Source organism: Chaetodon trifascialis, chromosome 19, assembly GCF_039877785.1.
Source record: "Chaetodon trifascialis isolate fChaTrf1 chromosome 19, fChaTrf1.hap1, whole genome shotgun sequence".
Lineage (NCBI taxonomy): Eukaryota > Metazoa > Chordata > Actinopteri > Chaetodontiformes > Chaetodontidae > Chaetodon > Chaetodon trifascialis.
This window is the reverse complement of record NC_092074.1, coordinates 10,742,623-10,766,743: the sequence shown is the minus strand read 5'-3', so window position 1 is coordinate 10,766,743 and position 24,121 is coordinate 10,742,623. Positions and strand designations below refer to the sequence as shown.

At 41.1% G+C, this 24,121-nt stretch overlaps 2 protein-coding genes across 2 annotated transcripts; one reads left to right on the top strand and one right to left on the bottom strand.

The window, feature by feature from the left end:
- Positions 1-293: 293 nt before the first annotated feature.
- LOC139347840 (sphingosine-1-phosphate phosphatase 1-like) lies at positions 294-7,090 on the bottom strand. Its single transcript, XM_070987654.1, has 3 exons — positions 6,043-7,090; positions 3,070-3,159; positions 294-2,287 (listed from the first exon to the last, which is right to left on the bottom strand). Exons 1-3 carry the CDS (start codon positions 6,730-6,732, stop codon positions 1,736-1,738), a joined length of 1,332 nt encoding a protein of 443 aa, XP_070843755.1. The 5' UTR covers positions 6,733-7,090; the 3' UTR covers positions 294-1,735.
- Positions 7,091-8,534: 1,444 nt separating this feature from the next.
- Positions 8,535-22,268, top strand: LOC139348117 (voltage-gated delayed rectifier potassium channel KCNH5-like). The gene is made up of 11 exons (XM_070988067.1): positions 8,535-8,647; positions 10,343-10,466; positions 10,793-10,899; positions 11,025-11,153; positions 11,872-11,987; positions 12,120-12,512; positions 12,943-13,372; positions 17,342-17,541; positions 18,353-18,605; positions 18,837-19,033; positions 21,095-22,268. The coding sequence occupies exons 1-11, from the start codon at positions 8,575-8,577 to the stop codon at positions 22,232-22,234; spliced, it is 3,162 nt and encodes a 1,053-aa protein (XP_070844168.1). The 5' UTR covers positions 8,535-8,574; the 3' UTR covers positions 22,235-22,268.
- Positions 22,269-24,121: the final 1,853 nt, after the last annotated feature.

Genomic DNA, 24,121 nt, shown 5'->3' with positions numbered 1-24,121 from the left:
ACACAGGCCATGAGCTGACCTCTGTGAATTCTCCAAAAGTTCAATTTATGAGGGCAGCACAGAGAAGACCTGTGATTAGGCTGGATGTACGTGTGGACTTCAATCATTAAAGACCTAAAACGTTATCTAAATTGTTCAAAGGTAAAGCATGAACCCAATGTGCTATTTGAGTCCAGGCAGTAAAACACATGACCCAGTTGTCAAAGGAGGAACCGAGATTACATGAAAAACTGATGGGGCCTCTTACGACATCTCCTTGCAGGAAAGATAGACTCAAAGTCATTCTAAAAAATGCATTCAAAATGTGTTTTTCTTCCTTTTTTTGGAATACTTTATTCTTCTTGTCTCCATACTTTACCAAAGTACACAGTCCTTGCATAACAGAGTAAGATGGGGAAATGGATGTAATAATATCCAGTAATAGTAATAATATCAATGTCTCATAAGTACTTTATAAGTATAAATGCTTAATCATTAATATTCTGACATGGGTATTGCAGTTAACTGTTATTGGAACATTACAACAGCGAATAACAAACAATTAAAACATTAAGACAGGTGCTACGGTCTGTGTTTTTATACTGCAGATCAAGGCAGGGCAGCAGAAATGTCTCCTGAATATAATTCTTAGAAATCAGCTATGAATAGCACAGATTAACAGTTTTAATTTCTAGAGCAACGATTCAGATCCAATCAGATAAAATGGCAAAATACTTTATCAAAAATATGCTATTTTAATTGTATGCTTTCAAATGATTTTTCAGAGTATACTTAACTTGCATTTGGATTCAAATCAAAAACGTTTTGAAAGCAAGCATACACACGTACAAAAAGGATCAGCGGATGAGATAATGCTGACTGTGGAAATATAGAAAAACTGTCATGACACAACAGGTCTGCTCAAAGAGGAGAAAAAGCACGAGTCTTCCAGATTTAAACAGGGACCATGTACACACCACACATTACCGATTCATGGTTTGGTTTATTCTGAGAGCATGGAATACTCCAATAACATATTATATATTTTGAATAACATGATGGAAATGCACAACAGATTCTGCACTAATGAATGCAAGCATCATTACAGTACATCTGATAGATTCTGTATTTGCAAAGTTCCTGTTAACACTTACATACGTCGACCACAGGTGGATCTTAAAGGACAAGGCTGGTGATGTTCTATATTGTTGTCATTGTCAACAAATCCCAAGACCCAAACCAACAATGCTTCTCTCTAATACTGTCCAACTAATCTGTGGCCTCTGGCTCCAAATGAAGATGGAATTCTTAAAAAAGGGGCTACAAATATATACTTTCCTTAAAAAACAACAACAACAAAAAAATTAAATTAGAGTTTGTTGGGGACTATTTTAAGCCACGGATTGATACACATTTTGCATGTGTACAGTGTAAGAATGACGTATGTGGGATCCACTCAAACTTCAGTGCCCATGCTCATCATAATGAAGGAACATGTCACCCAGTGCACCAGCATGGCTCACTGATGCGTTTTAATAGGTTTTCGACAACAACGGCACTCTCTGGCACAGGGGCAATATCCATTGACAATAAAAAAGATATAGAATATCACCATATTTCTCCTTTAAATCGGTTCCTGCCATGCAGAAACGGAGGCTATGTCTTGTGTGAAGACAAGCAGCATGTTTCCAGGTGCTGTTTGCCATCACCATGTGGGTGAACATGTCAGCAGTAAATGACAGCGCGCGCACAACACTCAGGCAAGGTTTAAGATCCTAAAGAGGAGAGGCACCAAACAGACACAACTGAAACCAACAACACTGTAGACAATATAACGGTACGGCAACTCCACTTTCATGTGCTGCCTCGCCTGTCTCACATCATCTGAAGGCAGCTCAAACAGTCGACATAAGAACGGAATAGTCACTGCTTTCATAACCATTCTCGTGACGAGGAGGGCAGCGACTCCGATGAGGAAGCGCAGCAGGGCTAGAAACACCAGGCTGGTGCTCATTGGCGGTAAAGTTAGAGGAAGTGAGGACAGAGGTGGATCCGCCAGCAGCCCCAGCTGATAGGTCACATGGGTAGCCAGAGCAGCTCCTGCCCCGGTGCCCAGAGCCTGAGCTGTATCGCCTCGAGAGGTGCTCCAGGAATCCAGCGAGAAAGCAACAAGTCCCAGGCTCACATGTGACACGATAATCACAAGGGGAGCATAGTGGTCCATCATGTAGAAGCTGTCGATCTTGTCCAAAATTGGCTGGAAGAAGGCTAGAATGAGAAGGCTGTACAGGAAGCCAGTGATTACCTCCTGCAACACAGGGATATAAATCATTGTAAACCAGGAGTTCGTGCTGTGAAAGCCAATTCTAATAGTCTTATACTCATATTTGCACAATAGAAAACACTAACTTGACTTATATAGCATATTGATGTTTTAACCACAGGTTTAAAATGAGATGCTAAAATCAATTTCAAATAAATAAATGGAAACACTTTTGACCAAGACATAATTTAAGCCACTGACCAGCTTTCCCCAAACTCATTAAACCTCTTGTAAAATCATGTGAGCTGCTGACTGACAAACAGGTGTTACTAGATAGATAGATACTTTATTCATCCCCAAGGGAAATTCACAACTACTGGAGGACTGCAGAGCTTCTACATAAATAAAACAATATCTACTAACAACAGTTGACTGGCCATCGAATGTAATCTGACTTTATCTACTGGCTTTGTTTTGTTTATTGTCTCAGTTTACCGATAACTTTCCATCAATCATAAAATTCAAGCCCCGTGTAAGTTATTAACATAAGCGTGTTGTGCAAGACATGCACAGGTTATTTCCAATGTTATGTCTATGTGTAAACCCAGTGCTAACACTATCATCCTCCCTTATATCAAAGAATGAAATGCAGCATCAGGTATATTTGTGTCACGTCAGCATTTACAACCATCCAAGGTGTGCGTGATAAAGATAATATAAGATCAATGACACCCGAGGTTGCTTTGCATTTTGTTTCCCAGAGACCAAGGTGATGTACACCTCATTACTGAGGGACTATTTATTTCATATTTCTTTAACATACTTACCAGAATAGAATGCATCCCCATGTAGACTCTGCTCACACAGACCAGGACACTCCAGCTGAGAGCCACAAAAAAGCCAAAGAGGAAGGGGTACTAGGAGAGAGAGCGTTAAGACAAGGTATTAAAAAATTAATATAGAGATTAGAAAGGTGGCTAAAGATAAGCCTTCGAAAAATACAAAAATCCAGAGCTTTAACAGTGGACTCATGGACCCTTATGGCAGGGCTACATTTTTCTTGACATCCTGCTGAATAAGACCAGAATATACAGTAGAGTTTTGGGAATGAGAAGCTCCAGTTATCGCCGTCCTTAGCAGGGCATTAATAGCAATATGCTCAATTTACGTAAAGTCTCCTGGATAGCTCACTGTCAGTGGAAATGGGATGTTTCAGAAAACACAGTGCATAGTCCATCTACAAAACATTTAGCTGATATCTTTAAAAGAATCCATGCAAAGGTCATTATGTGAAAGCAAGAGTCTACAGCCAGGAGCTGTGAGGATGGACTTTGGCACAGAGGTGCACAGAGCTGAAAGCTCACATTAACGTGCGAACATGTTCACAAAGACGATGCTGACATGCTAATGTTTTGCTGGTGTAATGTTGGCAATGTTCACCATCTTAGTTCAGCATGACAGTAGGCTAACGTTTGTTAATTAGCACTGAACACACAGTGTAGCTGAGGGTGATGGGAATGTCCTCAGTTTTGCATGTATTTAGTCATAAAATAAAGTATTGGAAAAATTACTATTTTGAACTGATGATGGCCCTACATGTTAAGGGATTAATATAGGAATTACAAACCTCTTGGGGCACATGGATATCTCTACCAAATTTCAATTTCACTGTATTTGAGTCTGGAGCAAAAAGGTTCACCTTCGCTGGAGGCACACCACTAGCACAGCTAATAAGCATAGGTCTAACACTGTTTATCTAACGCTAAGAGTCTTCCTCTAGCCCTGCAAGCTGTTTATGGTCTGACTGCATCTTATCTTTTGTAACCTTTTTGAACCCCTTTCTCCGAAATGTTTCAGGTCCGCAGCCTTAGAAATCAATGAACTTGATGACACCAAGGGAGTTCAGAGGGTTCAGACAACTGCCTGTATTTGGTTCAAAAGCAACTATGACATTTGGGGTTCATAGTTCATAGTGTAAGTCAAAAAACTGAAGAGCGCAGTCTTTTTTTTTTTTTTTTTGAGAAAATAGCATTATTGCTTCTACTTCTTACCATTAAATACATAGTGCAAAAGATGCAGGGGCAAGTTCATTTAGAGATGACAAAAGAATTTTGAAATACAGGATTTACATGTGCACCAACAAAGGACAGGAATGCAATACGCGTCATTAATGCATCACTTTTCAAAATGCATGGAGGCTGCCAATTCTTGTAAGGAGTTGCAATTAGGGCTGGGGGTTGACAGCATTTTATCCAGTCTGATACTATACTGTACCCCCCCCCCCCCCTCCAAACTACAGTTCTCTCATCCTTACTTTGATCATTTGCATTGCTGTCCATTGATAATTCAGATCAAACTGCTTTTTGAAACTGAATTTCATTTTATCACATTCACTGGTCTCATATCTCTCTGACAATGCAGAACAACGAGTCTCTGTTTATCTAAACAAACAAAGCTGCCTCTGCACACCTCACCTGTTGTTCTGACACACCCTGTCCTGTCTTCTCAGTCTGCTTAAACAGAGGAATGCTTGTTGTCCCCACATGAGACTGAGCAACAAGGATTAGTTAAAGGCAGCCTGTGCTTTTTCATTCTTTGGGCCGAACTAACCCACAGACTCTCTCTGGCACTGAGGGTTCATGGAGAAAAATGTCATGTGGACTTTTCATTTCTTGCAAAGTCAGGTGCCCTGTGTGCTTCTTGGAACTCTGGTCTTTTTTATTTAGTTTTTACCTGAACAAACATATAATATACTGAAAGATGTTGGATGTGGAAAGTTTCTCAACATTTGTAACTAGGGCTCTTGGGGCCCTTGAATGTCTGGGACTTTGGTGCGTCTGGCCACCTTCCCTGTGGGTTATCAAAACATCTTCATATCCTGTGCATCAAGGCTAGACCACTGAATCCTAACGCAATGTGAAGAAAGAAAGAAAGAAAAAAACACTGGGGCAACTGTGATATTTGTTGATTTAAACGTATCAGGATGTGCCAAGTAATCTGTAATAACACATTTCCAGTTCCATAACACATATTGCCTCAGAGCTGGGTTATTGCTGTAGGGGGCCCTGGGGCTGAAAATGAGCTGTGGGTCCTATTGAACCCGCTGTTCCTCCCACTCGAGTGCACTGTGAGCACCGTTTCTTCATTTTAGGGGTTCTACTACAGCAGAGTTGTGTGGACGCTAGGCGTAAACAGAGCAAAGATGATGCATTTTAAAAAGAAAACAGACTTGTGTGGATGTGGCCTCAGTGTGTGTCCTGTTGCATTTAAGTGCCCATTGTGACAGCTGTGTGTTTGTGTAATTTAATGCAAATAAGAAGCATATCAGCAAAAAAAAATCACTTTTCTGATGAATGAGTTGATAAAATGTCAGAAAATAGCGACAAATGCCTACAACAGTTTCTTAAATACCAAGCTGACATGTTCGCATAGTTTGTTTTGACCAAGCAGGAATCCAACCCCAAGGATATTTAGTCTCGTGGCAGACCAAGAAAAACAGGAACCAGGGCATTCTGATCATTTTTTCTTTGAAAGTAACAAAAAAGGTTTCTGATTACAAAACTGTTTCTGTCAATTAACTAGCTGATTAATTGACTAATGCAAAACATTGAACCTGGAGCCTTTGGGGCCACCTAAGGGTTTGGGGTACTGAGTTGACCCCTGTGCCTTGGTAAGGTCCAGGGCAATCCTTGTCTCGAGATGTCCATTTCTACACACACTGACTGCACATGTTCTGTCTGCGCTGCAAACCCTCGTTCTCACCTGTATGTGACACTTTGAGTGTTTACAAAGGTGCTCACCTGCCACCGTCCGTAGGTCAGCATGAAGAGACAGAAGGGTATGGCTGTCCCCGTCATGGCGTGCGTGGACGGCATACTGTACTCGGAGTTGTAGAAGACCTCCACCTTCACCACAGGAGGGGATGCCGGCCGGGACCAGCGGACCATATCTTTGGTGGACTGTCCCACGAACAGGTTCCAGGCCCAGACGACGATGAGTCTCCGGCTGACCAGGGCGTCGATGTTCCAGAAGAGGAAGGGGAAGAAAACGATGAAGAACATCTCGTTGCCCAGCTCAGTCCCAAACGTGAACAAGTAGAACAGAAACTTGTTGTGGATCAGGAACTCTTGACCCACGTCTCCGGTCAGGGAGTTTTTCCGGAGCGGCTTCGCCCTGGTGGTGTCGACATCACCTCCAGCTGTTGCCCCATCAGGCCCGACGGCGTTGTCACCCTGCATCCCGTTAACCTGCGGCGCGGTCGCATCCCCGGTTGCTCCATTCCCGACACTGACGTCCGAGAATTGTCCCCCGTGTTGCGCCCTCTTCCTCAGCCCTTGAAAGTCCGGCTCCGACTGTCCACTGTCCGGCTGGGCTGGTTTCACCGGAAATGTCCCTTTAACGCCGCATAAATTTTGAAACCTCGCTACATGGCGGGGGTCTTGGAGATAATTACACATCTGTACAAAAGTCTTTACAAAGTCGGTCGCCATGACTTCCGGCAACAGTTAATTTAAAATACAAAACACTGTTCCGTCGTGAAAATGAAGCTCATGCTCATGGAGTGAGCTTAATGAGAAGTGGAGCTCGGCGGCCGTTGCATTCCTCTTGACGAAATAAAGAGGGACTTATCGTTAGCGAACGGCACGAAGCACTGACACTCGTCTGCTACCCGGTGACCGCATTCAAAACACAAACCTTGTACACCGGCGTGGAGGTTTTCAACGACAGCATCCAAAGTCCGTAACAGTTAACCATTACTTTACGGTGTATCCTAATATATACAGGCACCAAATAACTGCGTCAGGCCGTTATATCCTGTTGCAACTTCTTCTTCTTCGTTTCAATTTCTTCTTCGTTTGACTTAATGTTAGTCGGTCAACGTCCGAAATGTTCAAGTGCTACCCCTGCTGGAGCTGTAATGAATTACATATGTTTAAAAATAAAACTCCAAAATCAATGTTGACTCAAAAGTATTTGTACCTACAGGTCGATGACCGGTGGTGGACGAAGTATTCAAGTACTTTTCTTCAATAAAAATACTACAATGTAGAACACCTCATTATTAAAAAAAAGTCCTACATTCAAAATTGAAAAGAAAAAGCACACATGCAAAATTCTTCATTTCAGATCATGATCAAGTCTATTATTTTATTGGATTATTATGAACATGTAAGCAGCATTTAATGTTGTTGCTAGTCAAGGTGGAGCTGATTTAACTACTTTATATGCCGACAGATAGTTAAATCTGACAGAATGCCGGATATTTTATAAACTGATTATATGTTTTTTGTGTGTTTGTTTGTTTGTTTTTTGAATATGTTAATCCACAAAGTGACCTGTAACTATAGTTGCAACATAAATGTAACAGAATAAAAGGTACCATATTTATCTCTGAAATGTAGTCAAGTAGTTAAGTATAAAGTAGTATAAAATGGAAATAATTGAGTTCAGTACAGATATCCCAAACCAGTAATTAAATTCTAGGTAAATGTTTTTTCTTGATTTTTTCCCCCTTTGTATACTTCCATAGATAGTTAAGCTAACACACATATATTTCCTGACAAAATATCAAAAATTTCCAGTTATATTTTAAACACTTTTAAAAAAAATGTAACTGGTCGAATGGAAGATTATTCGTTATGGATAGTGGGAAAAAAACGGGAGTTGTAGGCCTTCCGGACATTATATACATGATATATAAATAAAATTACAAATCGTTACTTATATCAAAAACTAAATTGAAGTTCATACGAAAATATGAGAGAAATTCCAGGCCAGTCCACGTATACAAGTCTGAGAAGCCAGAGACAATAACACCAGAACAACACCCGAAAACCAGTGGAGTGTCCTTCAATATAAAAGTGTCAAATCTATGTATATATATTTTAAATAATAATAAAAAAAAAAAACTGATGTGACTCTCATGTAATATTTGTACGATATATATATAAAAACCGGTTTTCACCTAGTGAAGTTGTCTGGTACATGTTTTTGACTCATCCTGTCATAGAGGCTCATAACTTCCTTAATGTAGACCAATGTGGCTGTAGATGTAGTGTGAAACCAACAGCTTGGGGATAATGATTACCATTTTCCTCAGATTTCACATTAAAAAGACTTCAGTTGTACTTACGCAGAAAAAAAAATTAATAAAAAAAAAATCCACATCGACCATGAGGCTTTTAATTTTATTAAAAGTCCCGGAAGTAGTCTTTATAATTCTGTGTAACTTGACTGTTGTGGTTTGCGCTCCGGTCGGGCAGACAGCGGAGGGGGGTAGTTAAGATCAGCACGTCCACTGAGCAGCTGAGTCTCTGTCCTGAACCCTCATAATGCATGGGGGCAAGAGAGGACTGGTGGCTCCGCAGAACACCTTTCTGGAAAATATCGGCCGGCGCTCCAGCGGTGAGTTTTACTCTGAAAGAGAAACAAGAATTCAAGGATGTTGTTGATTTGGCACGTCAGTCAAAGTACCACACAGGGCTGCATGGGATGCTGAAGTAAAGCTGTAGTGATGTTTATATGTCATTTAATGGGGAGCAGCATCAATTTACCCAATCTTATATTTATTTTTTGTACTTTCTTTTTCTTACAACTACAGAACAATGCAATATTCTACTGAGTTAAGTGATAAGTCTAATGTCTAAATTAATAAGGATTAACAAGATAAAAAACAGCATAATCACTTGTTCTTATGAAAGGGCATGAGTATAAGAAACTTGAGTTGTGTTGGTGTGGCAAATTTATTTTCATTTTTATTAAATTTTTTTGTGCTTGTCTTACAAGTTGCATGTGTCATGAGAGCTTGTATGTACCCGACACAATAAATGAATAAATAAATAACAATAACAATACAGAAGCTGTTGCAGAGATGCTGGTCAGAGTCAGAGAATATTTATTTATTTTACCTGAAGCCCAGAAGTGCTCATGCATGTTGTTTTTTCAATGACAATTGAGAGGAAATTTGTCTTAATGATTTTTGTTTTTAAATTCAACACTCACATGAACATAAACAGTGAGGCAGTAAAAATGAGAACAATCTTACAAACATTGGGTTTACAGACATCTCTGAGAGTAAATAACAATGTCCTTTAGAGGATGTCATTCGTGTTCATGGTAACTCAGTGAATTTTTATGTTATCTCTTGTAGGAGTATAGTCCCGGTGAATAGTGTGTAACATTTATTAGCTTTTGTCGTTTATGCTCCAGGTAATATCCTCATTAAAAATTCATTTTTGGATTGACAGTCTGCATGGCGGATGACAGAGTCAAGAAACAAGAGTGTGCGTGAGATTGAAGGTTTTCATTTCAAATACAGATGAAAGAGTGTGATGTCAGACACACTGTGGCACAAAGAAAGAAAATGCAACATGAATTACATTTCTGAAAAGTTCTTGCTCACCTCTGTCTGAATCTCACAGACACTGCATCCCTGCAAAAGCCTTGCAAATGCATTCATTATGACATAAACGCATCTGACACTGCATGCAATACAGATGCTTTAAGTTTGATGGCTTCAGTCGTGACCATTCGGCGTCCCTTGTGCTCTCTCTGTAGAGACCGCAGCTCCCTCCAAACTGTTGTAAAGCTGGAGAACTTTGCAGCTCCTCATTAATATTTCATCAACATTAAGGGCGGAACATAAACATTTCATCAACAACTATTTCTGCCCTCCGACTCGTCTGATTAGCAATGTTTACTACTGCTTTAAATATTAATTATCTAGTTTAGTAATTTATGGTTAGCAACAGATTCATAGTTGTGGCAGAGTTTGCTTTGTATAATATAGAATATTTCAAGTAGAGATTCAGGTGAATATATGGTGAGGTTTTCTCTCAGTCATGACACTGTAGGATTTATAGGAGACTCTAATTAAAAAAAAAAAAAAAAATCAAAATATAAGATTTAACCAGCTGTTTTCTTTTTGAAACTGACAATGCAATCAGCAAAAATCAGTCTAGTTTCAATAAGGTTGCAGTTGCATAAACCAGGTTGTGATGATTGTAAGGATGCCCCGGCTTTCACTGATGAAACACCCAAAAGTTGATCAACAGGTGCAGTGGTGCACAGGTTTGCTGCAATTTCTATGCTTTGTTGCAGAAACCAGTTTCCTGTTGGGAAACGCGCAGATCGTCGAGTGGCCGGTCGTTTACAGCAATGATGGATTCTGCAAGCTGTCGGGATACCACAGAGCCGAAGTCATGCACAGGAGTAGCACATGCAAGTAAGATGCCTTCTGCAGCATAATGGCCTACGTGTGAAGATACACGCTTTGCATCAGGACTCATCAAGTGATTGATACTGCTTAAGTGAACACTGCACAGATCTGAGTGTGCAGATGCGTTGTCTTTTTCGTATTGAGGACCAGAAATGAAATAGTTCTTGATCTTGCTGTTGTGATCACTGATTTGCAGCAGAAATAAAGATTTAAAGACATTTCTAAGAAGTCCTCTTTAGTTGCAGCATGTCTGTTTTTGACCCTTCTTTCCTGACAATCAGCTAGCAATGCTCCTTTTTTCTTCTTGGTTTTCTATCTCCCTTATTTCGCAGTTTCATGTATGGTGACCTGACAGATAAGAAGACTATCGACAAAATTCGAAAGACCTTTGATAACTATGAGTCCCAATTCTATGAGGTGCTGCTCTATACAAAGAACAGTGAGTATCACTGTTAGGTCCTGAGTTCTTACTAAAATCATTAAATGTATGATAAAAGTAATTGTACAGGTATCATTTTTCCACTTGCTCTCTCTCACGGCCCTCGTTTTAATTGTCTCCTACAGGAACACCAATATGGCTTTACATGCAGGTCGCCCCAATCAGAAATGAAAACGACAAAGTGGTGCTTTTCCTCTGCACCTTCAGAGACATTACTCTTTTCAAACAGCCTATTGAGGATGAAGCAACGAGAGGTATTCTTGAATCTGTTGTTTATCCACTTTTTGCTTTATTCGTCCCTTATTCCACATACAAAAGGGTTCAAACAGGGATTTAAATTAAGTGAAAGTCTCGTCAAGGCCCAGCCATTGTTATCAAAGCCCAGTGTTACCCAGTGAGTGCATGCTGGGTGCAGTGCGGCCGAACGTCTCTTAGCACGCACGAGTGGCTGTGACTTAACTGACTTTTGTTTCCTGGTATGTAACAACTGTCCAGGTGTTGTGTGTGCGGGTCAGTGAACAGTGGACTCTGTGGGTCGAAGCAGTGCCATGTCCCAGGGGATTAAGTGTGCCACTAAGACTTTTACATGCATCAAGCAGAAATAAAGGTTGCTCAGGGCACACGGAGATGTTAAATGTATGAAAACACTGATTATACACAGAGAAAATAAATGAATTTCAGTCCCTTTAATGCAAAATGTGCCAGCTGCTTTTAGAGTGAAGATTTGAACACCATCAAGCCTACTCAGCATACAGTATGTGTGCGATCACATCATCATTATCTTTGGGTTGCTGCATCATATTGTATTGTTGATTATGGAGAGGAATATACTTGAGCATTTACTCAAAGACACTGTCTCACTGTCAAAGTGTTTAAAAGTCTGTCAGGATGATGCATTAAAACATGAGACATTTTGAATGAAAATGTGCTGTGTGCCGACATTAAACTGTGTGTCGCTTGGTCTTGAAGCAGGATGGACAAAGTTTGCCAGACTGACACGAGCACTGACCAACAATCGCAACCTGGTGCAGCAGTTAGCGCCGCTGAGCAAGACCGAGGTCAGCCACAAGCCCTCCAGACTGGCTGAGGTGAGCAGCATCCAGAAGAAGAGTTTGTTTATGAATGCCATGGTTCTACTTCAAAATACCTCAAATTGCAGTGAACTCTGCATTTCTGCCCCCATGCTGATTTTTATTTTTAATGTTCCCCCTCAACGAAAGGCTCTCCAGCTGGGATCAGACATTCTCCCTCAGTACAAACAGGAGGCCCCCAAGACCCCTCCACACATCATCCTCCACTACTGCACCTTCAAGACCACCTGGGACTGGATCATCCTCATCCTCACCTTCTACACCGCCATCATGGTCCCCTATAACGTCTCCTTCAAGACAAAGCAAAACAATTTGGCTTGGCTGGTGCTGGACAGCGTGGTCGACGTCATCTTCCTGATCGACATTGTGCTCAACTTCCACACCACCTTTGTGGGTCCCGCCGGAGAGGTCATTTCAGACGCGAGGCTGATACGAATGAATTACCTGAAGACGTGGTTTGTCATCGACCTGCTGTCCTGTCTGCCCTATGATATCATCAATGCCTTCGAAAACGTGGATGAGGTGAGGAACAGTCAGACCCCTCCTTTATTTATTTATTTGTGCTGACATAGCTAAGGCATTGGTACTTAACACTGCAAATAAATAATGAGACATTTCTGACTGCCTGTCTCTATAAAGGATGTAATCACATCTGCGTCTTCAGCAAGTCATCTCCGCGACTCTTCACATTTCCACAGGAACGCCACACGGACAGAAGACTCTGTACTCCCAGTGAGGAAATCCATGTTTTCTTTTAACGCTATTACAATCAATATTCTTTCTGATAACAAAGGATCGTGTTACCACACGCTGTGTTAAAGGAGTCGCTAATAGTGACAAAACCACAAGGAGTTATCATCTGATTTTTACATTTCTAACATCATCAGTCACAGTCACAGCAGCGTGGGCATTTAGAATTAGGACAAACTTGTCCTCCTGTCTCTCACTGCAGGGTCTCAGCAGCCTGTTCAGCTCCCTGAAGGTGATCCGCCTCCTCAGGCTGGGCCGAGTGGCCCGGAAGTTGGACCACTACCTGGAGTACGGAGCAGCTGTCCTCGTTCTGCTGGTGTGTGTCTTCGGTCTTGTGGCCCACTGGTTGGCCTGCATCTGGTACAGCATCGGGGACTATGAGGTCATCGATGAGACCACCAACACCATTAAGACAGACAGCTGGCTCTACCAGCTGGCCCTGAGCATTGGGACTCCTTACCGCTACAACGCCAGTGGAACAGGGCAGTGGGAAGGTGGTCCCAACAAGGACACGCTGTACATTTCCTCTCTGTACTTCACCATGACCAGTCTCACCACCATCGGATTTGGCAACATCGCACCGGCCACGGATGGTGAGAAGATTTTCTCCGTGGCTATGATGATGGTGGGCTGTAAGTACTTTCAAACATTTGGCACTGTGTTTACTTTTTCCCAAACATCAGATACATTTTGAATGACCTGATGTGCTTTCTTATCATTGTAAAAGATTCAATCTTTACTGAACCACACACAAGACAGCAATTATAGGGCAGGAGATGGAGATGTTTCATCATTAAGACAATGAAGTCACACAGCCGCCTAATACAGATACACACAAGCTCTCTGATTAGAGACACAGTTTCCATTTCACACCAATCATTCCGGTTTCCTTCAAAGCCTCTAACAAATAGCACAAAGCCTACATTTATCAATTGCCAGTGGACAGTTTGTCAAGTGAAATTCAAGTGATGCTTTTCAAAAACAGCTTAAATCAAAGTGACCTCTGTTTTTCTTCTTCACTGGACATACAGTACAACCTTGACAGTCCAGATAAATCTAAGCAAAGGACAACAGAACAGCAGCTCTGCTGTCGTTTCAGTGGGGAATAGTATAAAAGCGACATTTGCTGAAACACAGATTGTAAGATTGTGCAGAAAATTGTCTCCATTCACTGTTAAATTATTATATGTTACCATTAGATTACTGCTTCTGGTTTTGTCATTCAAACCATGTCTGAGCTAGGTCATACAGGGCAGGTATTTAGCTAGTCCAGCTAACTACCACCAAGCTGACAATAAAGAGTGGTTATTTGCCACTTGTTATAGCGACATAAGCTACCAGTTTACATAAGCAGCTGCAGATGGGATGGTCATGTATAATTGGCTTATGCCTGTAACAACATCTGTATAGCAATGGCCACTTGTCGATCTCTCCAACACTCTACAGCATATGATATATTATCCTTTGATGCTATTTTTATTTCATTCATGCGTTCATAATATGCCAGTAAAACCTTGCAGGAGCTGAAACAATCTGCATGCATTTACTGACATGTGCTCCACAGCCCGGCTGGCTGTCTGACAGCTGCCAGTAAAGAAACATATGGCATAGATGTTGTACAGGTTCAGGAGGGCCTGCACACACGCAAAGTAAATCAGGTTCAATGTGATAAACACATGGCTGGATAAGTGAGCGGTGTAACATAGATTGCTGTATGCTGATTTAGATCACTTTATTTTGACACATGCCCTCGTGGATAAATGTATAAATATATTGTATATACAAACAAGCAAGCAAGGAACAGTGTGTCCTAATGCGTTGAGCCTATTTTTAGCCGCTGTCCCACATAGAAGGTAGTTTTTTTTTTTCAACAAAATACATATCGTGTTCAATCCAAACAAGAAAAAAAAGCCTTATAGTAGCATGTAGCTCAATAGGTTGTGAACCTTAATATAAGGAAAGGATCAGCTTTAGATCATAAGGTGCTCAGAGCTGATTCATCTCTGTAATGTAAATTTACTTTATCCGTCAGGGGCAATACACATAAACTGAGATCAAGGTTCCAGCCAAATGTCCCAGCAGGGCAAGTTAAATAAGCAACATATATGTGATTAATCCAAAGAAAATCAGCTAATGGCTGGATTTTATTCATCTGAAATCTTGTTGAAATGTTGCACTCATAAATAAGTCTTTACTCTCAACAGTGTTGGGTTATCCACAGGCTTTCTTGCCTCATGTAATTCCCATTTCGCTGCAGCCTCAGTGTCTGAACCACCCGGGAGAGTTTAGGCGTCGGCTCTGCTGATAATAAAAAGTGACATGTTCAGCGCCCATCACAGCCTGCTCTGTGAGGGTCTGTCTGAAGGTTGGCCATCACCGCCCTCCATCACAGAACCATTGTCATTGTCCATTGTTGTTAATTCACTCTTACTGAAAGTATTTGGACCCTGTATTTGTTGAAACTCAAGGAATAAATCTTTTCTTTTTCTGCATTTCTGTATGCAAAACATGAGGGACAAATAACTGTTTTCATGCAATCAGCTGATAAAGAGTCAAGATGAAAACCAGTACCTTTGTTTTGTTACCAGTGTGGGATGAGAAGTTACTGTAAATTAGATCAAAATCCTGATTATTACATCGAGTCTTGTGTAACATGGACTCACAAGTGATGCGGTGTTGCAGGCCTTAGCATGTTGTATAACACTACAGGCTCGTAAACAGTCAACACTGACCTAGCATTCATTAAAATTACCTGTAATTTAGGGATCTGTGAACATGATATTTACCTCATTTCACCTCCCCCAAATGTTTCATTCACAAAAGTTAGCCTATTCTCCTTAGAAAAGGATTTATGTGAAATAATATGAAAGTCCAGCCTCTTTTGAATGACTTTGAACCGCTTCACAAAAATAGAAATCTATTTTTATGCATTTGTCTGTATTATTTCCATCGCCCACTCGCAGTTACAGTAATAGCTTCACCTTTAGTGTCACTACTTCCACTGTCTTTTCTTACTGTTCCTCCGTCACAACTCGCCTTCGCGCTCTAACCTTTGACCCCCTCTTCTAAAACAGCATGGAAAGTGATGCAATAAAAACAGTGAGGGAAACCCGAACTGACAGCCGCGCTTCAAGGTTTGTACTTCCAAAAGTAAACACCCAGTTCTCTGGTGGTGTTTCGATCACGAAGATCACTCAGTCACACTGAAGTGTCGGGTTCAATTACGGCCGACAAATCTCCTGCTACAGATACAGTAATTATGCGAGAGGAAGAGGAGAAAGGGAGAGCTTGCCTGCAGGCTCGGGTGTAGTAAAAGGACAATGAGCCATCACGTTAGATATGTATCCTAACCTCTGTGATCATGCTGTGGCGACTGGAGACGAGTCTTTCCTCTTGAGTGGGTAAAACCTCACGATAAGAGATACTGACTGACTCTTTGAGGTCACTGCAGCGCTGCAGCACAGTACTCTCACTGAGGAAATGTGCATTATGAATTACATTATAAAGACTCATTATGTGTATGTGTATCTGTGCATTTACTGCTCAGAGAACTGTATCTTCAACCCAATTACTGTATGCTACATGTACAGCACAGTAAATTATGAGACTAAATCATATTATTTGCACTATGGCCAAATGAAAGTCACCACTGAAGCCTCATTGTTTACTTTATGTTTTTTTCCACACATTTCCAAATTAATTTTTCACCTCAAAATTCAATTGATTTAATAATAATTTTCTTAAAGGTCCAGCCTGTAGGATTGAGTGGCAGAAATTGAATATAATATTCATAATTATGTTTTCATTTGTGTTTAATCACATGAAAATAAGAAATGTGTTTTCGTCACCTCAGAATGAGCTCTTTATATCTACAGAGGGAGCAGGTCCTCTTCCACACATCCACCATTTTTTTCGCAACAGGGCGACTCTCGCATTTGTGTCACTGTTGGGGAGTGTAAGGCCAGAAGTGTTCATTCGGTTGCAATCTGCAATCTCACTGCTCAATGCCACTAAATCCTACACATGAGATCTTGAGGGAAAAATGAATAGATAATGGAGTATAACATATGAAGGTGTTTGCGATAGATTACATGCATAGTTTGATGGGGATTTCAAAGAGTTAAAACCCTGTTAAGTATTCAAAAACATGAAGATGATCCTGAATGCATACCTTGTCAGGACCTTAATTTTTCAGTAAGAAATGAAAATCTACTGGGGGAAAAATTAATGGATAAATGTTTTTTTGTCATATTTGAAATCAATTTTAAGGTTATTTTTACCCCTTAATAACTCCTTAAACCATACATATAATACATTAAAAACACCTGATGTTTAAATTCATTAATGTTTCAATGAATAACTTCCTTGCTTAGTTTATCTCCCTGAATTCGCTCCATAACTAAAATTTTTTAATTCTTTTAAGGTACAAATTAAGTGGTACATCCCAAAAATTAACCCAAATTTGACGTGAAATACCTGATACACCTTTTTGACCTGAAAACATTTTAGGCCAAATGATTCATGCAATAAAACATATTCATGCTGTTTGTAACACTGCTTTGTTTTCGCCTGACTTTTGCTCTTCGCCTCTTTTGCTTTAGCGCTGCTGTATGCAACCATCTTTGGAAATGTCACCACCATCTTCCAGCAGATGTACACCAACACAAACCGCTACCATGAGATGCTCAACAATGTGCGCGACTTCCTGAAGCTTTATCAGGTTCCCAAAGGTCTGAGCGAGAGGGTCATGGACTTCATCGTCTCCACCTGGGCCATGTCTAAGGGCATTGACACAGATAAGGTATTATCATGGATCAAACACAACTGTCTCAACAACTCATACTAATAGATAGAAACTTTATTCATCCCCAAGGGAAAGTATACCAAATACATGCTGTAATATATGCTGTAAGTATAAATGCATTCAGTAAGAATGGAGGATATCACCATGTACTGATTGAATAGAGGTTTGTAGAGGTTACACACGTGTTTTGAGTCCAAAGTTAAACTGATGCACAGCTCTGTCACTGACTGAAGTGAGAGTGCTATCATTTTAAACAGTATCATAAAAAACCCATGGGTGGGGTTGACAGGTTGATATGGCAATATGAACGGTAACAAGCCTCAAAGGTCACAGCAGATTACTGAGTGCACCCGCTGACTCCCACTGAGACTTTGCTGCATCTTGTTCATTAAATGTTCATAAGCGATAGTTGTGTTGAGCTACAGCAAAAAGATTGATCATTTTAATCTGATCACCAATAATTCATGGGTGCAAGACACTCAGGTTTTTATCATGCATGAGCGCTGATTTATTTTATTATTTTATTAAAGGCAAAAACATGCCCTCATCCTTTCCATGGATGAGAGCATGTTTTTACTTTTATGAAATGATTTTCCCCTTGGAGAGCACGAGAAATGACATCACTATTTGCTGGGATTTCTAACCCTAACCCACTGAAATACTGCCTCTGGTTTACATTCAGAGCTATGTTGCTGTCATACTGTGATTCAGCTGCAGTCATAGTTGAACCTGGCCTTAACTGCTTTGAACATGCAACCTTGATAAGCATAAACGACCAACTCCTCTGATATGTCACCGTCTCTTTCAGGTTCTCTCAATTTGTCCCAAAGACATGAGGGCGGACATCTGCGTCCACCTTAACAGGCAGGTGTTCAACGACCACCCGGCGTTTCGTCTGGCCAGCGACGGCTGCCTGCGCTCTCTAGCTGTGGAGTTTCAGACCACACACTGTGCGCCCGGGGACCTCATCTTCCATATCGGAGAGAGCGTGGACACCCTCTGCTTTGTGGTGTCCGGTTCACTAGAAGTCATCCAGGATGATGAGGTCATCGCAATACTGGGTAATCCAACATAATATTAGGAAATAGACAAGGCCACGTTTTATCAGTGCCCGCTGGCTTAGGTAACACTAGAGCAAAGGTCAGCTCTGAGTAGAGTGTATCCTCTGCCTGAATAAACCTTTTTTTTGGTTCACTATTATGTCATTCTGCTCCCCTTCACTTTTCTATGCCACATGAGACGTTCATGTCAAAGCATTTTCCGCCAAAGTGATACTGTCTGGCTCCCTCCAGGTAAAGGTGATGTGTTTGGAGACGTGTTCTGGAAAGAGACCACGCTGGCCCGGGCTTGTGCAAATGTCCGAGCTTTGACTTACTGCGATCTGCACGTCATCAGGAGAGACGCTCTGATGAGGGTGCTGGAGTTTTACACGGCGTTCGCCAACACCTTCTCCCGCAACCTCATCCTCACCTGCAATCTACGAAAACGGGTATAAATGACTGATTTAACTCCTTTTTTTTGTCTTCATTAGACAGCAGAAGCGGTCTGGAGAGAGAGGGGAATGAACTTTCTGTTGTACCTTTATACAACTTTATACATCTACTCCACTACTGTACATCTCATAAGCAGGCATTGTGCTTTCTACTATTGATGAGTTGACCATCACAACTCACAGCTTAACTTGCTTTTGAGACTTTTTGACTGCCATAGTTATCAACTGTGCATTGTTGCTCCTTCCTGACCAGAGGCATGGTTGTGTCCACGAGTCGTGTTGTAGCGGTTCATCAAAATAAAAGCCTCCTGGTATTTTAATGTTCTTATCTAGGAGAGGTCAAGAGGACACAAATGCACATGTTCTAAATACTGAATGGGTTGTGTCCCTTAGTTAGTGCTTTATACTAACTAATGATTTAACAACAACCATGAAGCTACTCACTGTAAGTGGATACAAAAAGGGAAAATCAGCCTTTAATTAACAAATGAAAATCGCAAACCTACGACCTGCTCTGCTTGAGTGACCAGTGTGTGAAAAGGATCAATTTAAATTATTCTGCATGCGAACACTGTCTCCAGTGAGAATTCAGAAGCTTATCGAGCAATAGAGTGATCACCAAAATGTAAGAAAATGAAAGAAGACTGTGATTAATATTTGATGGAGCTTCTTCGAGGCTATACATATTAATCCCGTAAGGCACTGAGATGTACTGCTCTTCAGTGCTGATAGTAAGTTGCTCATATAGTTCAATAATATCATCCTATGGGATCAACATCACATAAATTCTTAATGAGTATTCCCTTTAAAGACAGTCAGGCTCATGTGGGTTGCTGTGCTCTTTGTTCAGGACTAGCTTGTATGAAATACTTCTGAGGTTTGAAACAGTGTCAAACAGAATCAGATTTTCTTAATACAATATAATCTCTGTTTCCTTTAGTCATTTCACAACGGTGTGTTTACATGCAGTTCTGTCTCAGGGTTTATAATGATTTTCTAGTGTTTTAAGTAACTGACTTTTCTAGTTCCTTGTGGCTCCATTAATCAAATATACGGAAATCAAACAGCCCCAGTGAAGCAGCTCTAAATCTAAACAATTTCAAGGGAAATTGTGGCTCCATGTTGAAAGATTTATGGCTTGTACTTGTAATATATTGAATAAAAATAAAGCCATCTATTATTCATCTGAGCAGCTTTAGAAAGTGTTTGTGCCTGCATAGGTTTAAGATTGACTCTCTGCCCTTTTTGCTATTATGTGTTTAGTTAACTTGCATGTGCATGAATGTGTGTCTGAACTGCACCTAAGCTATAGGTTAGAATCAATGCAATCATTGCATTGTGTTATGTGTTATACAGCAACATTTTTAAACCTTTCCTTTTGGTCTCAGTGGAGCTTTTTGCATTTTATGCAGCTGATCTGATTAAACTGATGTATTTTTGACTTGAAAAGTGCACAAGAGCTTGTCAGGTTGAACAATTCTGCTCATGGGAACCTCAGTAAAACTAGATGAAGACTTGGCTTTGAATAAAATAATCTATGTTACGTCGTTATCCTCCAGTTAACCCTCTCAAACAGTCAACATGGGGGATTTCATCATTAATATGGCTGTCAAAAGGGTTGTATTAGTGCTTTGTACTCAGGTGTTTCATATGTGAAAATAATTTGGAACTGTTCATGAACTCCAGATCTTATTGTATTCACAGTTTCTTCACAAATGTAGATTGAAATGTTTGCAAAGTCCAAGCGAGAAAAGAATGTGAGTGGCTGTGTTGTATCAGCTTTGCCTATCTTTATCCTCTGAGGGAACTGTAAGCTCTCAGGACCTCGATATTGCTCCATTATTTCTCCATTAACAGTTTCTCTTGTACATTGCTGCTTCCAACTCTTTAATATTTCAGCATGCGTAGCAGGCCCAGATGGTTATCCTTGATTTAATGCTACATTATGCTCTATATGTACGATAGATTCTGCTGAGCTCTACTATTGTAATTTAAATGCGACCTCGGTGTGTACATCCCACATCATTGTCCTCACGCACAAATTCTCCTCTCTTGCAGATAATCTTCAGAAAGATTGCTGATGTGAAGAGGGAGAAGGAGCGCGAGAGGAACGAGGTTACTCTCTCCATTCCTGACGACCACCCGGTCCGCAAGCTGTTCCAGAGGTTTAGACAACAGAGAGACGCTCAAACACCAGGAGAGGCTCACACTTACTTTGATCATAACTGTGTGCAAGTGGAGCAGCACCAGCACCATCACTCCGACACAAATTCTTACACGCCATGTCAGTCTGTATCTTCTCAGCAGCAGGAGTACAGCTCTGTGGTACAGAATAATGCACTCTGCACAGGAGGAGGGAGTGCAGGCGGCATGGCTGCACCTCCACAAGCATTTGTCCATGCTGAGGAATCAGAGCAAAGCTGCACACAAGAGGCTGGAGAGTCTATCTCAAGGCCTCGTGCCGAGAATCAGCTTTGTCAGAGGGTCAGCAGCCCTGCACGCAACAGCGGTGCAGGTGGAGGGGGAGCTGTAGGTGGTGCAACCAGCAGCAGAGGTGGTCGAGGCTGGGCAAAGTTTAGAAACGTCACTTCTGCTGCGCCACCGCCTCCTGCCGTCGAGCAAGAAAAGCAGCCACAGAAAGCAGAGGAGTGGCCCAAAGGATCCCAGTCGTCGGAACAGTTAGCAGCCGCTAACAAGAACCAGGATTCAGAGGAGATGGGGAACGCGGAGGGGGGCCACAGCACCGGAGAAGCAGGTGAAGAAACAAGCGCCCTGCACAAAACTGACTCCTGTGACAGCGGTATCACAAAGAGCGACCTACGCATCGACCGGGCCGGAGATTCAAGAAACTCCTTTGAAAGAAGCCCGATGGAAAAGAGCCCGATGGAGAGGAACCCGTTTGAGCACAGCCTCGGGGTCGACCCCCTCAAACACTCTTTTGTTCAGCCGGCCTCTGAACAAGCGCTCCTTCAAACGACCCTGCACGAGGCCAAGCTGGAGCTGAAAGGGGACATTCAGATCCTGAGCGGCCGCCTGTCAGTCCTCGAGTCTCAGGTGAGCGAGATCCTCAGGCTGCTGTCGGTAAAGAGAAGACTCTCACTGCCACCAACTTCTTCCCCAAAGGCCAGAATGAAAAGTCAGGACTCGGTCGTCACCCCTAAGCCTGTCACACCGGAAGCAGATGATGGGCCTTTCTGAATTTACTGATTTTAAAACCCTGAATCTATTAAAAAAAAAAAGATTTATAGAAGCACCAGTTTGCATGTCCTGCTGGACTCTGGCCTGCCAAAGACATTTCTTGCATTAAACACTTGACTGCATGCAGAAATCGCTTTCATGTTACCCGAGCACTACAAAAACCCAGGGGTCATTCCACAAGTCTTTGATTTATGAGGCACCTTTGTGGTCCTGTGTATGCTATGTTTGAGAATGCAGAGAAAGAACGGAAACAATGGGTGATCAAATATGTAACACTATCAAACAGTAAAGTTAGCTCGGGCATGGCTGAACGCTAACATTAGCTGTTGCCTAGCGGTAGTTAATGGGTTATCAAGTATGTTGCTTTACCTTGAAATATTGCCCCATGTCCCTCCAGATTTTCACTATCCATCATCTTTTCAGTGGCTGATCAATTGGAAAGTGGTGAAATGATAATTCTTGAACGATTCTTTACGTTTATATGACTAGCAAGCAGGAACACAGAGAACAACATTATCCTTTAAATACCAGCATATGAGCTTTCCACCTTGAGTGTGACAGTAGAGGAAAATGGCCACTGTGTCAATATATTGAAGGCTTTTGTTGAAACATCACAGCCTGATATGACGATCACTAAAAATGTTGAGGTCAGGTCACTCTTTTTCAAACATATATTGAGTTCAGTCTTTTAGTAAAGCTGTCATTTTCCTGGCTTTTACTTTGCAGTTTTCAGTGGGACACCTTCCCAAAGGATGAAGCAAATGAGCCAGAAGCTCACGTATCAATGTCTCCCTTTATCTTATTGAGCTGGAGATGATCAGTTTTTTGTTTTTTGTTGCCAATCGTCAGTGGAAACTACCTTTACAGTTCTTAATTATCAGGTGATAATAGGTGCCTTAATAATAAAGCCTCATTCAGAGTTGTTTTGATAAGACATCATCAACTCTTCATAGTTTTTGAGTGTATGTTTTATAATACAAATGTTAATGCTCCACTATGCATTACTTTTATCAACAGCTCCATTCCCATGCATGTAAAATAGGATTACTAACACAATAACAATTAGAGATTTTTATTGTCAATTATGATGATCTCAATTTTCCTGTGAAAGACTTATTTTCCTTAATTGAGACGTGAATATTTCAACAGGTAATTGCTGCAATCTCGCTGCGTATTCCTTCATGTAACTTTGCCTCTTGCTCAGGTATATTTAATTGGATTTAAGTATTTATTTGTGTATGAGTGATTTTATCTGTGTCAGTTTGTGGTAATAAATATCAATGCAAGTCATGTTGTTAGAAGAAAGAAGATATGAAATGATGGGTCACTAAACACTGCTATGCAAAACTTAAATGAAGTGACACTCGGTAGTGCAAACATTTGCATCTGCGTTCTTCTATTTGGATGAAATGATGCACATGAGCAAATAGCATGGTTACAGTTTTAAATTCATGATGTTTTCAAATTTTCTGCGTGACTGTGAATCACCTGAGGATGAAATGTAAGGGTGTAAGCATGTGAATCTATTTTATTTTAGGTATGATCCTGCATGTATCCGGGGGAACTTGTCAGCAATCAAATGAATAATGAAAACTGATGCCTGCTCACCATCTGTTGTTTAGTCTCCTCTGTTATGCAACACAACAGTCAAGTCTTTATGTGAATGTAAAGCATTGAAAACTGCAATACGCAGGCTGTTTATGTTTCACGTGTATGTATTTGTTGCTCCAGGTGAGTCTGAGCTGTATTTGTGAACATGAACAGTTGCTGTGAGGCTTCCTCATTGTCAGGTAAAGGTGCAATGAGGCCACCATAGAAAACGTTTGTTGAAGCAGAAAATGCTCTTTTTTTTTTTTAAACATTATTTTATTCAGTAGTTCAATAGTA